The 17,906-nt window shown below is 36.8% G+C and overlaps 1 protein-coding gene across 2 annotated transcripts in view; it reads right to left on the reverse strand.

Annotated features, from left to right (window-relative positions):
- Asxl2 (ASXL transcriptional regulator 2) overlaps nucleotides 1-17,906 on the reverse strand; it is an 82,754-nt gene that overhangs the window by 24,325 nt on the left and 40,523 nt on the right. For both annotated transcript variants that reach the window (XM_033763155.1, XM_010604841.2), the window contains exons 4-5: nucleotides 16,348-16,498; nucleotides 1,548-1,663 (exon numbers count right to left, since the gene is read on the reverse strand). In XM_033763155.1, the coding sequence (XP_033619046.1) occupies nucleotides 1,548-1,663; nucleotides 16,348-16,498 (267 nt within the window). The remainder of the gene's footprint in view (nucleotides 1-1,547; nucleotides 1,664-16,347; nucleotides 16,499-17,906) is intronic.

Raw genomic sequence — 17,906 nt, forward strand, 5'->3', positions numbered from 1 at the left:
ATATATATTTTTTTTTATTCATTCATTCATTCATTTATTTATTGGTAGCGGGGATTGAACTTGGGTCCTTGCACTTGCAAGGCAGGCCACCAAACCACTGAGCTAAATCCCCGGCCCCTCTTATTTGTGGCTTCATGTATGTTTTTACAAATGGTGTCATGTACTACACAATTAGCAAAATTAAATGATTCAATATGCTATCTTGTTGGCAATTTTTCCACATCTAAAGTGCAGCAAAATCACATTATAAAATAAACCTCTAGTCTTGTATAACTGTCCCCCTTAAGGACATATGATTATAAATTTTGTTTTTGAGACAGCGGCTTACTATATAGTTTAGGCTGACCTTGAAATCACTCTATAGCTCAGGCTGGCCTTGAATTTTTTTTTTTTTGGTACTGGGGATCAAACTTGGGACCTTGAGCTTGCAAGGAGACAGTGGCACCACTGAGCTACATCCCCGGCCCTGGCCTCAAAATCTTAGTAACACTCCTGCCTCAGCTTCAAGAGTACTAGGATTATAGGCATGCGTCACCATGCATGGTGACATGATTAAGTATTAAGGAATTCCCCAATTGAATATATATCAGGGAGGCTATTTGCAAGTTCTTGCTATTACAACTTTAATGTAATTATTTTTCCATGTTTGTACATATATTTTTCTAACATAAATTCCCAAATGTTCAACTGCTTAAACATGGAGTATGGCATTTAAAATTGATAGATACAGTAAAGACCTCCAAAGTGGTACAATAAATTTACATTTTACCAGCAAATGAGTAACCACTTCCCTACATACTCACCAATACTTGATATAATTAAGCTCCTTAATATATACCAAAGTCTGAGGATACAAATAATCTGTCATTTTAAGGTTTCCATAATTATTAGTCAGATTATATACTGATGATTTGTACTTCATAAAAATCCAAAGCTAGTTCCTTAAAAAGCCCAGTAAAATAGACAAGTAATACTAAGGAAAAAGAAGATATAAATGTACAACACTGATGGGGTGAGGTTGGGAGGGGGTCCAAGGAGGCATAAAGAGCATTCTGTACAACTTTATGCCAATATTTGCAAAAATTCAGCAAACTGGACCATTTCCTAAGAAAAATAAATTTCCAAAATTGATTCAAAAAGCCCCCCCAAATCAAGAGACTAACAGTAATAGATAATACTGTAATGCAAAATTTTAAAAGATGTTATTTACTGAACTTAAGAAAAGATCATTTCTGTAATTTTGTCCAAAATCTAGAAAAGGAGAGCTATACAACTTATTTTACAATGGTAGAGCAATCTTTGATTTCAAAAACTATATTGAGATAGTACAAAAACACTACAAAATCCAATAAATTTCAAAGAAAACAAACCTGAAAAATTCATTCTCTTCATGATTTAAAAAGCATATACACAACAGAAAATACTTCTTAGTGAACTATGAACTTTAAAAATATAATGAAAAGAGCATCTACCAAAAACTTGCAATGACTTTTGCATAAATTACTAATGAGATTATCCTTCTGATAGAGACTAGCCACCAAGCTTACCTGCTTTAGGGCCTTCTTGCTGTGCTTCTGTGATGGAGAAATGACTTTACCTGCTGGAATGGTGGGTGATGGACAGCCTGACTGGGGCGAGGATGGCTGCGACAGTCTAGAGGATACTATGAGAAAAAGTGACAATGAGCAATTGTTTGATCAGAATTGGTATCAAGCACCATTCTAACCCCAGATCATATGCTGCTACCTGTGTTAAGAACTGTGACCAAAACACTTTAGGGAAGGATCTTCTTTTTATAATTCTACTGCAAACAGCCTCCCTTTTCAGTTTATTTCCTCAGAAAGCTCTAGTGAAGGATGACAGGATGGGGAAAGGAAGGAAGTTAGTATGCTTTACTTTTCATTCTGTGCGTTCTCAACAGAATTGATTAAATATGAAGAAAGTAGAGTATAAATCATTAATCATCAAATTAGAAAAGATTCTAGGGATCTTCAGACAGTCTCAATATTCCTAAGGCAAATCTGAAGGTGAATCATGACAAGATAGTACAGCTATGGATCAACAATTTAAAATTAAGGCAGTAAGGTCATTTCACCTCAGAAACTGCCTCAGTATTAAGACTTACATTCTACTGACTCATTAAATCAATACATTTAAGGCTTATTGGTGCTAGAGGGCATCTGGAAAATGTCTCTAATGGAAGCAATGTAGGTGCGACAGGACAGGACACTTGTTACTTCATTACCAGCAGTTCTGCACTGCCTGCTAGAGGTTGGCCAACCTTGAGTCACATGTGAACAAAGGTTCTTCCTTTCAAGCCTGTGGTCTTTTATAACAAATTGCAAGTAGGTCTTTATGGTCTATAAAATTTGATGGTATGTGAGCACTGTTTATGATAAGGAAAAAGAGAAACTGCTGCTGATTCAGACTCCTTATTAAACAAACAAAAAAAAATAAACTACATTCACTATTGCTTTAGTGACGACTGCTTAAGAGTGCATGTTTACTACTGTCCTCCTCCTTTGTATCAGCTAAACTGAAAAGGCACTACAGCAAAATGGCACCTTATGGTAATGCCAACAACCTTTAAGATATCATATGGTGACAAGATATGAAAATGAAAATGAAGAAACAGCTCATTAGAATATGTATTTCAATTTATTCTTAGGTGTTTTAAGAAATACACAGTAGATACATTTGCAGGTAATCACAGATAATAGTTAAGACAATTTATCTTTAGTTCTGTATCCCAGTCTTTATGAAAAAGTTTATACATGAGAAAAACTGACATACAATCTATGATCAATCTTCCTTTATCTCTTTCTTTTTGCAGAACTAGGAACTGAACCCAGAGCCTCAAATACTCTAACCATGTCCTTTACAAATGAGCTATATTCCAGCCCAAGGGTGAAGTTTAAACACAAAACAAAACAAAAATCGTTCAGGCAACATATTTATTAAGGCAAGAAGTGGTTGACTCGGGAAATGGTTGAGCAACAAGAAGAAACCATACTTTGGTGAACTTTGATGCTGACCAGTTTTCACAAAAAGGTTTTATTAAAATGTAATTTATACAGCATACAAACTCACTCGTTTAAAGTGTAAAATTTAAAAGTTAATGGCTTTTAGCACATTTTATGACAGAAGTGTGTAATCATCACCACCATCAGTTTCACCCTACCCCTCACTCCCCAATCCCTAGCATACCTGCTACCTACCTGTCACCTGTTCTCCTCAGTCCTAAGGCAACTAGTTACTCCCTCCTTCCTGTCTCTACGGATTTTCTATTCTGGACATTCCATGTGACAGTTTTTTTGTGACTGTATTTTTTATTCACTAAGTATAATGTTTTAAAGGTTGTGATATGTGTGATTACTGCACTCCTTATAATTTTTAATGTAACACTATGCATATAACACATTTTGTTTATTTACAGGCCAAAGAACACTTGGATTATTTCTACTTTTTGACAATTACAGATAATCATGAAGAACATTCATGTGCATATGCTTGTGTGCGCTTCTACTTCTCTTGCCTTCATTCCTAGGAGTGGAATTGCTGGGTCTTCTGAGAACTCTATGTCATGGCTGTTCAACCTTGTGGCTTGCCCGGGCCACAGTGAATGAAGAGGAATTGTTTTGGGCCATAGGATTTTTTTCCTGAGAAGTCAGGCCTTATAAAAGTCTAGTAGAGCTGGACTTGGTGGCACATACCTATAATCCCAGCACTTGGGAGGCTGAACCAGGAGGTTTGCTGGCCTGGACTACATAATAACTTAAAGGCCAGCTTGAACTATACAGAAAGAACCTGATTCATAGAAACAAAATAAAAAACTAAAGTCAATAGAGACACAAGATTAAATTTTTCTTTGAGTTCAATGTCTGACTGCAACTCTATACATTTTAAAAATTAATAAGCAAGTACTTTTCTAGTATTAGCAATGTTGTATATATCATGAACAAAAAAACTATGATAGATTTCTGTACTTCCTAACCATACTAACTATTGACCCAACTGTTTTTTTTAAATGGCTGCTTTGTTTTTATAATTTCAACAGGAATGTTTAAGGGTTCCACTTTTTTTTTTTTTTTTTTGGTACCGGGGATTGAACTTGAGACCTTGAGTTTGTGAGGCAGGTGGCAAAACCGCTGAGCTAAATCCCCAGCGGCTTCCACTTTCTTTACATCCTCACTGAGACTCGTTTGTCCTTTTGTTTTATTTGATCAATGTGCTTGAAGGATCATAATAAAAAAACAGGTTAAAATATTCAATTAGTTTTTTTTAAGGGTTTGCAGAAATTTTAAAATATAATTTTTCTACCTGTCCCAAATAGTGCCTGACTATAAATAGAAAACAAATAAGCCAAAATAACCCCATTAGAAAATAGAAGAATTGTACTTTACACCTTGGAAAAAGGACAAAATAGCAATGTGTAATTACCAGGAGAAACCACCTCAAATGGTTTCTTCCCCTTAAGCCAGAAACCCTTTATAACAAATAAAACCATAACTGAAGAAAATCATGAAAGTTACAAGACCCAAAATTGAGGACCATCTTGCAGATTTGACTGGCCTCAACTTCTATGAAACTTAAACACTGTTCTAACGCTTTAAATATTAAAGGCTCAGAACTATACACAATTAACTAGATTTAGACACATGTTGAAGAACTTCTCTCTCATAATTTCTTTTAGTGGTTATAATAATTGTCTTCAAAGACACAACTTTATTAATAACAGAAATCAAGCACCTTCTAAGCACTTGATTATTAAAAGGGTTTCAATGAACTCTCAACTACCCTCAGGCAGCACAAGCTCTTTTTCTACTCCAAAATCTTCCAATTCTACTTTTGCAGATGTCTAAATAATATAGTTTGCTGAAATCCTTTACAATTTTCTACAAAAATAAACTTAGAACAATATCTTAAGGACATATATGCAAATAAACCTCAAACATACAGATTCGTCAGCACACTGTTGGTATTATCTAAATCTTACTTATCAAGAAATTTATTTAGGTTGCTAAGAAGACACACAGCTAGTAAGATCTGAATTTTATTTTCAGAATAATAAGTAGGTACCTGGATTGGGCTGATAATGGTGGCCACAAAAAAGATATGTTCATAACCTAATTCCCAGAACCTGTGAACATTACTTTATTTGTGCAAAGGATCTTGGTAGAGGCAATTATGCTAAGTATCTTGAGTTGAGATGGTTGCCTTGGATTATCAGAGAGGGCCCTAAACCCAACAACGAAGTATCTTTAAAGTGTCTCAGGCACAGAGAAGGCCGTGGTGTAAAGAGTGAGCCAGGGAGGTGGACAATGTGGCCACATGGCAAGTTAATCAGTAACCACCAGAAGCTAGAAAAAAAAAAAAGAACAGATTCTCCCCAAAACCTTCTGTGGGGAGGGCAGCCCTGCTCACACCTTGCTTTTAGACTTCTGGTCTCTAGAACTTGAGACAACAAATTGTTGTTTGAAGTCTGGGTAACTTGCGGCCTTAAGAAACTAATATAGTCCCTAAAACAAGCAAGTTTCGCTGTTTAAGTATCATTATCAACTCACAGATGTTTACATATTTGAAATGTTTGAATGAAAAGCAATTACCAAAGACTTGGCTCTGAAACTGTGTGTTTGAGCTAAAAGCAGCTCCCTCACGCGGTAAACTACTTTTGACACATGGTTGGAGCGGCATGTGAATGCATCTGTTGTAAAAAAAGTTGTATGCATATCCTGCATACTTGTCCTATCTAAATCTGGGTCAGATATTTCCCAATCATACCTGTTATCATTTCCTTAGAAGTAGTATTTCAAGACCAGATTTTGCATAATAGAAGTATTCACTGCTTCTGAGTTATCACTGGAACCAGGACTTTTCAATGGTGAGAACAATAAAACAATTCTTTTAGAAAGAGAAAACTAAATTCATGCTTAGATACTAAATTTGAGATTACAGGACTGTCATTTAACTTTTCTGATCTTATATCTCTGTTCTGTTTTTGTTTTCCGATGAAATTGGTTCCTAATAACATAACTTGCAACTCATAAATTCTGATACAATGTATTTTACTTTTTTAAGACAGTGTTTCTCTTTGTAGTTCAGGCTGGCCTTGAACTGACTATGTAGACCAGGCTGGCCCAGAACTCCCAGCAATCCTCCTGCCTTAGCCTCCTGAAAGCTGAGATTACAGGTGTGTGCCACCACACTATCAGACAGCAATATAACTTAAATGTTTTGAAGTTACTATTTTTAATCTTTTTTGAGCCAAGAGAAATTTAATAACGTTATAAATCTTCTAGGTGAAAGGGTCTGTTCTTTGATGTTAGGTTTTTGTTTTTTTGTTTGCTTTGATTTTTTGAGACAGGGTCTCACTATGTAGTTGAAACCTGGAACTCACTATGTAGCCCAGGCTGGTCTCGAACTCATTTAACAAATGATGCCAAAGACTGAAACTGGACCCTTACCTCTTACCATATACTAAATTAAAATCAAGATAGAACAAAGATGTAAACATTAAAAGAGAACATGGCCAGGGATGGTGGTGCAAGCATGTAATTCCAACACTTGGGAGGCTAAGGAAGGAGAATCAGTTCAAGTTCGAGGCCAGTCTGGGCTCCCCATAAGAGGTCAAGGCTATTCTAAACTACATAGTGAGACCTTGTCTACAAAATAATAATAGTAGTAGTAATAATAATAATAATAATAATAATAAAGAGGAGAGCACATTAAACTTAATGAAGATAAAATAGGTGAAACATTTAAAGACAGGCATAGGAAAAGATTTTCTAAACAGACCCTCAATTGCACAAGAAATAACAGCAGGAATCAACAAATAGGATTATAGACTAAAATGCTTCTGTATAGCAATCAGTAAAGTGACAACCTACAGAACTGGAAAATATTTTTGCCATCTACTCCTCAGACAGAGGACTAATATCTAGAATACATAAAGAACTCAAAACAGGCCAGGGATTTAGCTTAGTGGTTCTGCTGCCTGCCTTGCAAGTGCAACGACCTGAGTTCCATCCCTGGTATCAAAAAAATAAAATAAATAAATAACTCAAAACAAAAATCAAACCATATAAAATTAAAGCTCTAGTCAAGAGGGCCAGGGATTTAACTCATTGGTTCCACCACCTGCCTTGTCTTGGGTTCGATCCCTGGTACTCACCCCCAAAAATAAGATCTAGGCAAGAAATGGGCAAGATAAATGAATAGATACCTCACAGAGGAATAAATACAAATGATAAATATATGAAAAAATGTTCAACATCCCTGGCCATTAAAGAAACACAAATTAAAACAATGCTACGATTCCATCTCCAGAAAAAACTGCAGTCATTAAGAAATCAAACAAAAGCAAATGCTAGCAAGGCTGTGGTGAAAAAGGAACCCCCTACTTCTTCAATGTTGGTGGAAATGTAAACTAGTACAACTGTTAGAGAAATCATACGGAGATTTTTCAAAGACTGAAACTAGAAATTCCATATGACCCAGTTATCCCCCCGCTAGCTATCTTTCCCAGAGGGCTCAAGATATGATACTACAGGGATACATGCATATCAATGTTTACAGCAGCACAAATTGTAACACCTGAATCCTGGGAAAAGCCTGTATTCCCATAAACATGATTAGATAAAGAAATGTGGCTATTAATATATAATGGAATACTACTTAATAAGAGATTTGAGGCATTTGTAGGAAAACGGATGCACCTGGAAAATATACATTGAGTGAAATAAATCAGACACACAAGCTTATATACTGTATGGTATCTCTCATTTGAGTGAAGCCAAGTACAAACAAAGAGAATAATAAGGATGCAAAGGAGGCGGCAAGGAGATGGATCTTGCAATCAATAGGAAAGTGGTCCAAGGGAAGCACAGGGGGTAAGGAAGAGAGGAAGGGGAAACAAGTGGAATAAAGACAGGCCACGTACAAGAACCTAATAACCTCAATTAATATAAACATCGTATGCTGTAACATGGTGAAAATTGGGATGGGGAACGAGAAGGGGGGAGGGGATTAAAAAAGAAACAAGTTGTGGTATGGGCAATGTAACCACTTCCCAAGATGACTAAAAACTGCATGAACAGCAAACAGATAATAATAGAATTAAATATGTTAAAAGTCTGCTTAGGCCAATTGTCCTTAATCCATTTTTAAAAATTTTTTTGTATATTCTGGATATTAACTTTTTGTCAAATAAGTAGTTTGCAAATGTTTTCTCCTGTTGTACAGGTTGTCTCTTTGATGTTTGTTTCTTTTGCTCTACAGAAGCTTTTTGAATAATCTCATTTGTTTTTGTCTGCTTTTGGAATCTTGTATAAAAAAGTCCTTGCCCATTTCGTCTCCTGAAGCATTTTCTCTCTGTTTTCTTCCAGTAGTTTCACAGCTCTGGGGTTAAGTCTCTAATCTATTTTGAGTTGATACTTTTGACTGGTGAGAGATAGAACTGTCTTCTGAGGAAGAGTAAGTAATGGCTGGGAAATGGCCCTAAGCCTCTGCAGCACTGGTAATGGAGCAGAAAATGTCATCACTTATTCATAGAAGTAGAGTTACTTTCTGTGGGCAATTCAAGAACAGTACAAGACGTTATTTTTTTCTTCCTCTACAAATGAAAGTCGCTGGGCCTGGTGGCATATACCTGTAGTCCCAGAAACTCAGGAGGCTGAGGTGGGAAGACCATTTGAGTCCACAAGGTGAAGACACCCTGGGCAACAAAGCAACAATGAGTCTGTGGGAAGGATATGAGAATAGAATAAAGCCACAGAGCCATAAAATAAGGGACCAAAGTTTCATAGGCTGTACCTTACATAGGAAAAATATGGAAACAAGATTTGTTCGAAAAATTTAAGGCTACATTTTACCCATATTTATAATCTTTGTTTACTCAGTGCCATTTAGAAGAAAATAATCCCTCTATTACCAATTTATTCTATTACCAGTTTATCTGAATAAAAGTAATGTCACCAATTAATGCCATCAAGCACCAAGGAAATACACTGGCCATTAACCAATGATTTTCAACAGGATTAAAATGAATTCTAACTTATATACCACTGATTCAACTAGCCAGGTGTGGTGGCACACGCTTGTAATCTCAGCACTCGGGAGGCTGAGGCAGGAGGAATACTGGTGAGTTCGAGACCAGCCTGGGCTACATAGTGAGTTCCAGGTCAGTCTCAACTATATAGTGAGACCCTGTCTCAAAAAAAAAAAACAAAAAAACAAAAAAAGAAATACATTCAACTAATCTAAACACTAGTGAGTAGAAAAAGCTCTTCCATCAACTCATGACACTTGATGGACAAAAAGAGGAAACCAACAGGAAAAAGGTCCATAAACAATCTTGTTCCTCTTCATATGCAACTATGAAAATCTGAGTGACCAGAGCTGTCATTCTCTCTTTCTGGTCCATACCTTAGTTTCCCTAAGTAATTACTTTGTGCTGCACAATAACCTATCCACAATGAGACTAGCACTGAAGAAGAATAACAGTGCGACCCCCTTTCCCTCCACAACTCACTACTCTGTGACAAATTCCCTTCTGACAGCTTCCTACAATCACTGTGTACACACACCTTAACTTCCCTGATTTTATGTTTTCTTTCTATGATATACATCTTCCCCACTGACACAGCATCATCTAAGAACTCTCTCCTGTTCAGACATTGGTTAGTAATCCAGGTAACTCCACCGGAGTAAACCTGTTCCAATTTGCCATTAATACAACAAATATAAATACATGTAACGCATTCAGTCATTTACTAATTATCTCCTGCTCCCCACTGAACACCTCTAGACATCCTGAGAAAACAAACTTTAAGGACAGGGACCCCACACCTTATTCAACTGTGTTTTCCAAATATCTGGCAAAAGAATGAGTCCAGCCAGAAGTTTGAAGAGATACCACTTTGGTTGTTGTAAATGAACTAATGGCTCAAACATTACTTCTCAGGGTTGTAATTTGGTCTCCAATGCAGATTGCTCAATAGTTTTAAAAACTTATTTAAAAATGTATTCTTATCTGATCAGCAACAAAATTTGGTAACGAAACACTAGACAATTCTGACCAAAAGACAGGGTAGTTACAATTAATTTTTTGGGTACTGGAGATCAAACTCAGGATCTTGTGCTTGCGAGGCAGGTGCATAGTGCCACTGAGCTAAATCCCCGGACCACAATTGCAACAAAAATATAATGTAGTAGACAACTGATTTTTGTTTTTTTGTTTTTTTTTCAGATAAGATCTCACTATGTAATGCAGGCTGGCCTCAAACTTGAGGTGATCCTCCTGCCTCAGCCTTCTGACTGGTGGGATTACAGTGAGAGCCACTACACCATAACAAATTATTTCATAATCTTTAATATTGTTTTCAGGAAAACATTTAGAACCTGAAGCTTACCAAATTCATTTTACATAGTTTACCAAAACAGTTTCAGGTCACTTTTCAGATACATTAAAGAATTGAGAATTTTCTAGTTCCACAGATGAGTGTAAAACTTAACGAGATGAAAGGGATATGGATTATTACTATTAGATGCATTTGAATTAAAAGCTTTATAAGCAATCACTAATTTAAAGTTTTATTTTCTCCTGAAGACATTTGACAGGCCTCTCTCCAGTATTAGGGAGATGAGTGGAAATACCAGAGCGGTAACAAAAGTGAAACAAAAGTTATGTATAGTTGCAAAAATGATAATTGAAGGACTGAAAACAATTGGGAGTCTTGAAAAAGTTTTAGTCTTTAAAAATACTATGACTTCTTTTGAGGGGGAGGCTTTATTATAATAGGCTTTCTTTAGAGAAATTGTTTTAGAAGAATTTCATTTATAAAAGTAGTAGACTTGTTTTAATACTTTTTCTTCTCCCCACTCTGAAACGGGCAGTCCGTGGTTACTGATCACATTCAGAGAATGTCCTAACCGAAACAGGAAAGGCCACGCCTGAACACTCTGATTCTGGGCACCCTCAGTGCCCAAGTCCATGAGTGAGTCCATCCCTCAATACCAGCCAGGTAGAACCTACTACTCAGCTACCACCAGCAAGAAAAAAGAACATTTCCCAGTCTTTCTACCTCAGTTCACTTCATCAGAACTTCTGCTTCCAGAATATGACGAGAGGAGGCATAATCCTCCCCATTCGGAACCACATTTGTAAATGATGCCAGAGGGAACAGCTCCAGACACAATATGTAAACTCCCGGTTTAAAGTAGTTATGAATAAGCAGTAAAATTCACATTAGTTCATGTTTCTGAAAATGACTAGTGATTCCTCACAATGAAAAACAGAATTTTATGTAACTTTTTCTTTAGATAGTCTGAAGCAGACCAAAATCTAATAAAACTTTTCTATTAGAAGGTAAAAAAAAAATAATACTCCTGCAGTTGCTTTATGCTGTAGCAGTTATAATTTATTTTGGGGGAAGCAGGCTTAATTAGGAGGATAAAAAAAGCAATAGAAAATGGTCATTTTAGTATTCATTGTTCTGGAGTTACTCCATCTTACCTTGGTTTGGAATTCCATAAAGCTCTTCTCTGAACATTGTTTCCTGTCTGAAAACTAAGAACCAAAACCAGAAACTTTAAAATTTCTCTGTTTATATAGATATCAATAAGCTAGTCTTAATATTTGACTAAAGTTCAAAGTTCTCTGTTCCTACTTTGCTGAAAGGTATGTATATATATGAAGAGAATTTCTATCAATTTTCAACTGAAAGTATCAGTTTTGCTGTTATAGCTCTTTATTCTTGTACATAAAAGGAAGTGGGTTTTGATACCATCTCAGTGTTCTTCCTGCCTTACAAATGCACTTGAAATAAAGTGATGTCACATTAAGAATAAAAGTGCTAAATAAGAAAAAAGAATAGCACAATTATCTGCTTTAGCTTTCCTGATAAATGCAACTGACCAAACACTGCCTTGGTGCATGCTGCTAGTATCACTACCGGCTGTATCTGCTGCAGTAACTTCTACTGGACTACAGAAACATCTCTAAATATGTGGTATGTACCTACGTGTGCCACACACGATTCACAGACCAGAGACTAAATCATTTTTTAGCTTGGCATTTATCCATTTCCTGAAAATATCACTGCCACTGAAACAGACATGAACTAATGTGGCAACATGTGCACCTCCCACTGCACCTTCCAAAAACATCTCCTCTCAGTTTTATAAGCTACCTACAGTCAGAAAAGAACTGTATAGAACATTCCATCTTACTGTAATCCAAGGACAAATACCCAATACTGTGAGGATTTATTTCTAGAAGAGAAATGAATCAAAGGCAGCTCAAAAACAATTCTGACTTTGCTACTACCTTGCTGTTAAGGTCTTCCATTATTACACAGCTTGCAGAACAAGCCTCATTCTATTCAAATCTACCTATTAAGCTAGTGACACTGGGGTTGTATGGTTATTTCTTAAATCTTTTACTATCAAGATACAATTACCTTAAATTCCTTTTTTTTTTTTTTGGTACTGGGAATTGAACTCAAAACCTTGTACTTGCGCCAGGCAGGTGTGGTGCCACTGGGCTAAAGCCCCAGCCCTATCTCAAATTCTTAAAGATAGCCAGTAATAACTATTAGTTCTGAGCAGAAAACAGTGGCAACAATGGAAACAGTCCCTATTCAAAACAGTTTCTGTAGCACAAGTGACTCCTGAAGTCAAGGACTTCCAAAAGTACTCTCAGAAAATGATTTTGTTGCAAGTTGACTAGACTGGCCTCCTTTAATACCGATCTCCCGGCTTCAAATCCCATCTAGAACATAGGAATCTTGCTAAAGGTTTCCTTTACCTGACGGCTTGGCTTGGTTCCTGATCTTAGATCTGTAATTTCCAAATTTAAAACTTTAATCTGATAAGCAGGGGAAAGACAAAGTCCCTTTCACTTGAAACCTTTCTCTTCCCAAAACAGGTACCTAACAGACCCTGAAGAACAGAGGGCCATGGAGCACACACCTACCATGACTGACAGGGACTGCAATATATATCAAGAATTTTGGATGCTCAGGATGCTGGGCAGGAGAATAAAGAGTTCAAGGTCAGCCTCGGCTACAGAGTCAGTTTGAGCCTCTCTCTCAAAACCAAAACAAAACAAAACACCATTTTTGGTCAGAGGCCCCTACTTTTTCTTGTCTTCATCCTATTCATCCCTAAAAACTGAAGTCTGGCTGACTTTCCAAGTGGGGCTGTGATCTTAAAACGAAAACCTTCTGATTTTAAGCTTGCCCAGACTGTGTAGCTATATAAGAGGGCAAAGATGGTACAAACAATCTGTTGTCTCCAGGCGTAGAACATACACACTGGCACAGGGACTGTAATGAATCAGAGCTATTTTTCTGATAAAAGCATATCAACAATTCTGAGGCATTCAAGATTAACATGTCTAGCACTCTGGGAAGTATCAACTTAGCTTCTAGATGCAAAGCTTACTCACCTGTCACTCATCTAAAAAGATGTTTACTTAGCAAAAATTCTAAGTATCTACTTTAGTCGGAAACATCAGTATCTGTGTAAAGGGCTCAAGAGCCGGCTTAAAAATTGCTTGTGTTACTAATATGCATTTGCGAGGGACTGAAAAAGATTTGCCCTCTTCAAAGAGATCCTGACAAGAAACTACAGAATAACTGGAAGGAATAGGTAATGAAATGTAGTCTCAATTGGAAAATCTGTGCCAGGGAAGCTGTTGCAGAAGAGATATTCTGGGGGACATACAAAGGAGACACCAAAGGAGATGAGAGCAGACAGGCACCCTAGATTCGGTATTTGCACAAGAAATGAAAACATTCTTTCCCTCCTAAGGAGAGAGCTGTGAGAGGAGTAATCAATCAAAGTTTAAAAGAGAGGATTAGAGAAGCAGTTAAATAAAAACTCTTTTGAAAGGCTATAGATAATCAAGGACTGAAAACAAATCCAGGTAAAACCCAAAATATTCCTAAACACATTTGCCTATTTAAATTTAAGTTAAATTAATATTAGAAATTCAACTTCAAAATAGTCAAAAAAAAAAAAAAAAAAAACCCTAGAAATAGATCTCATACCCCTCACAGAAAGTAACTAGAAGTGGGGCAAGTGGTTCATATCTATAATCCCTGCCGTTTAGGAGGCTGAGGAAGGAGGATCCCATTTCAAACTAAAATGAAAACAGGGCTGGAGATTTAGCTCAGCGGTTCGGTGGCCTGCCTTGCAAGTGCAAGGACCCAAGTTCAATCCCTGGTACCAAAAAAAAAAAAAAAAAAAAAAAAAGAAAAAAGAAAAAAGAAAACACTATTGCTGGGTGTGGTGGTGCACGCCTGTAATCCCAGCACTCAGGAGGCTGAGGCAGGACGATCGCTGTGAGTTCGAGACCAGCCTGGGCTACATAGTGAGTTCCAAGTCAATCTCAACTACATAGTGAGACCCTTTCTCAAAAAACAAACAAAAAAACCCCCCAAAAAACTAAAATGAAAACAGAAAGCTGGCAGGATGGCCTGTGCTAGTAATACAGAACAGAGGGGAAGCAGAGGCAGGAGAATTGAGTTTTCAAGATCAACCTTGCTACACAGTGTATGTGGGGGTGTTCTAGGGATATAGCTCAGCACTCCTTGGGCTAAATAAAAAGCCATAGTTTTGAAGAAAGAACATGTAAAACTAAAAAAGATTGTTAAAATATACCAAGAACACTTGAAACAGTATTTTGAAAAAAATGGCTGAGTGTGGTGGCGCACATCTGTGATCCCAGCACTCTGGAGGACAACGCAGGAGGATTACCAGAGTTTGATGCTAGCTGGGGCTACATGGCAGGCACATCATCAGGAAAATGCAAATTAAAAGAAATATGCACCTATAGGAATGGTCAAACTCTACAGCACTAACAACACGAATGTTGACAAGGATGTAAAGCAACAGGAACAATCCCTGCTGGTGGGAACAAGAGCCACTCTGGTGGAGTTTGGCTGTTTCTTATAAAACTAAACATATTCCTTCCATATAATCCCACAATCACATTCTTGTATTCATCCAAAGGAAATGAAAATTTATGGCCAAGGAAAACCTGCACAAAGAAGTTCGAAGTAGCTTTATTTATTAATTGCCAAAATACAGACACAACTAATATTACCTTTAATAAAAGAATGGATAAAGTGGGGTTCACTCAAACAATGGAATACTCTTCAGTGCTAAAAAGAAATGACCATCAGCCGGGCATGGTGATGCACACCTGTATTCCAAGCACTTGGGAGGGTGAGGCAGGAGGACCTCTGTGAGTTCAAGGCCAGCCTGGGCTACATAGTGAGTTTAAGGCCAGGCTAAAACTATAAAGTGAGACCCTGTCTCAAAAAAAATAAAAATAGCTGGGGATTTAGTTCAGTGGTACTGCTGCCTGCCTCGCAAGCACAAGGTCCTAAGCTCAATTCCCAGTACCAAAAATAAATTTAAAAAAATTTCAAACAATTTAAAAGAAAGAAAAGAGGGCCAGGGGGTTGGCTCAGTGGTTCTGCCATCTGCCTCGCAAGCGCAAGGGCCCAAGTTCGATCCCCAGTACCAAAAACAAAACAAAACAAAACAAAAAAACCAACACACACACACACACACACACACACACACACACACACCAAAGAAAAGAAAGAGAAATGACCATCAAGCCATGAATAGGCATGGAGAAATCTTAAATGCTCTATTAAAAACATAAGAAGCCAGTATGAAAAGGTTTGAACTGCATGACACTATGGAAAAGGCAAAACTATGGCGACAGCTAAAAAAAAAATTCAGTGGTTGCCCAGAGTTAGCAATAAGAGAGAGAGGAAAAGACAGAGGATAGAAGATGTTTAGGGCAGAGAAACTTTTCTGTATGGTACCATCATGGCAAACACATGTCTTTACGCATAATAACAACATCTGTCCAAAGCCTCAGAATGCATGCCACCAAGAGTAAGCCCTGATTCTGGGGGATAATGAAGTACCAACGTGGGTTCATAGACTATAATAAAAATACCACACTGGTGGGGGAATCTTCAAATGGGCAAAGCTGTGCCTGTGTTGTGGGTAGGGAGCATGGGGGCAATTTCTGTACATTCTACTCAGTTTTGCTGTGGACCTAAAGTTGCCCTAAAAAAGAAAAAATATTTTTGAAAAGAAATTCCTTGGGAACAGTAGTCACAATATGTCTATGTGGCTACTGTGTTTTATTGGACAGTATAGATACAAATATTTTTCATTACAGAAACTACTAGAAATACTCATTTAAAGGGTGAAGGAAAGAGACTGATTAGCCTGGAGTCTGGGAAAAGAGGAGCTGCCAATAAGAGTATTGTCCTGAACAGCCATTCAGTACTTCATTGGAGGATCAGGCAGATTTACCTTTCCTTTTCCACCTGCTCTTTTTTCCCTCTTTGTTGCTGCCACCATCACTGCTGCTGCTGCTGTTCTCAGAACTCTGGGAATCTGACTGACCATCACTGCTTTCTTCTGAACCTTCTGATAGCTCTTTCACCCCATCCGGCACATCTTTCTGAAAATGCAGGCATCCAATTAGGATTAATTATTACCATTACAGCAAATAGGAATGAAATTCTGATATGCAATACTGCAACTTAATTGTACTGACTGATTTTTAGTATTATGAGACACAGTATCAGAACCAACAACATTTTCTGAATTCCTGTCATTTTTCTTTTTTGGATCAATTAAGTTAATGTTTCCATCTATATTCAAAAATAAAAACTATACACAACATTCATATATAGGCAATATACACAGCCTTAAATTAAGACAAAAATTGGGTAGATATTAAGTCCAGGTAACTGATGATGTGTTTGGGATAAAAAATAAATAATAATGTTGTTAAATATATGTACATCTGTGTAAGAATCACTACGTTTTCTGAATTCAATCAGAAAACTGAAGCCTGGATGACAAGAGATAGTGCATTATTTTATTCTAATTAGATCCTAGATACTGGTTATGTTTTTTACAAATCCTATCAATCTGTTGGATTTACAACTTAATAATGAGAATATTAATCAGCAAGGATAAATATGTCAGTTACTATGTAAAAGATATAGCAGAATGACTGCAAGATCACCAGGAAAACAAGATTTTCTGGCTTTATCTTGTAGCCTGCATAGCCTTGGCCAAAGTGTAAACCTCCCATGGCTCAATTACCCTGACTATAGGTGGGGATAATAATAAAACCATTCAGAAATAAAATGACAATATAAAATGCTTAAAATTAATATAAAATGCTGGCATAAGAGCTCAATAAATGTTACTGTAAATTTATGTTATATATAAAAACATACATGTGCAAATAAATAGACCAGTGAATGTTGTTTTAAAGTTACAGTTATGGATTTTTTTCCCACCAATTTTGTTTCCCATTCAATTCATTTTTATAATGATAAAAATAGTTCAGACAAAGACAAAATGTGACACCCCCAACACATGTAAGTGACATACATGCATGTGATGTTATATATTGGCTAATATCATAAACTCTGATCTAGAAAGTAACTATTATTTCCCCTTAAGTTTATATCCTGGTGCCATTTCTCTGCAAGTCATCCCTTATGTTACACACTTTCTTAAAATACAAACCCCATATTTTTCTATTCTTTCCTTCAAAATTCAGGACAGCTTTTATAGAGTTAGTTGTCAGCCAGATATCTTGACCTGTAGGTTCAACAAGTATCTGAAATACAAATATAATTAACTTCTTCTTGTAAAAAACTTGGATCCTGGCATCATGTGCTTATATCCCAAATCTTAGAATCTTATCACCCTCTCTTTTACCCACTCCAAATGTGATATATATATCCTATTTCTGTAATGCCACTCATTCCAAATCCTTTACCACTCTCCTAGCCTAGGGCCCGATTCTTCTCCAGGCAACTTTAATGACATTTTTTTTTTTTTTTTTT

The sequence above is a fragment of the Fukomys damarensis genome, unplaced genomic scaffold, assembly GCF_012274545.1.
Source record: "Fukomys damarensis isolate Sample0158 unplaced genomic scaffold, DMR_v1.0_HiC HiC_scaffold_2, whole genome shotgun sequence".
Lineage (NCBI taxonomy): Eukaryota > Metazoa > Chordata > Mammalia > Rodentia > Bathyergidae > Fukomys > Fukomys damarensis.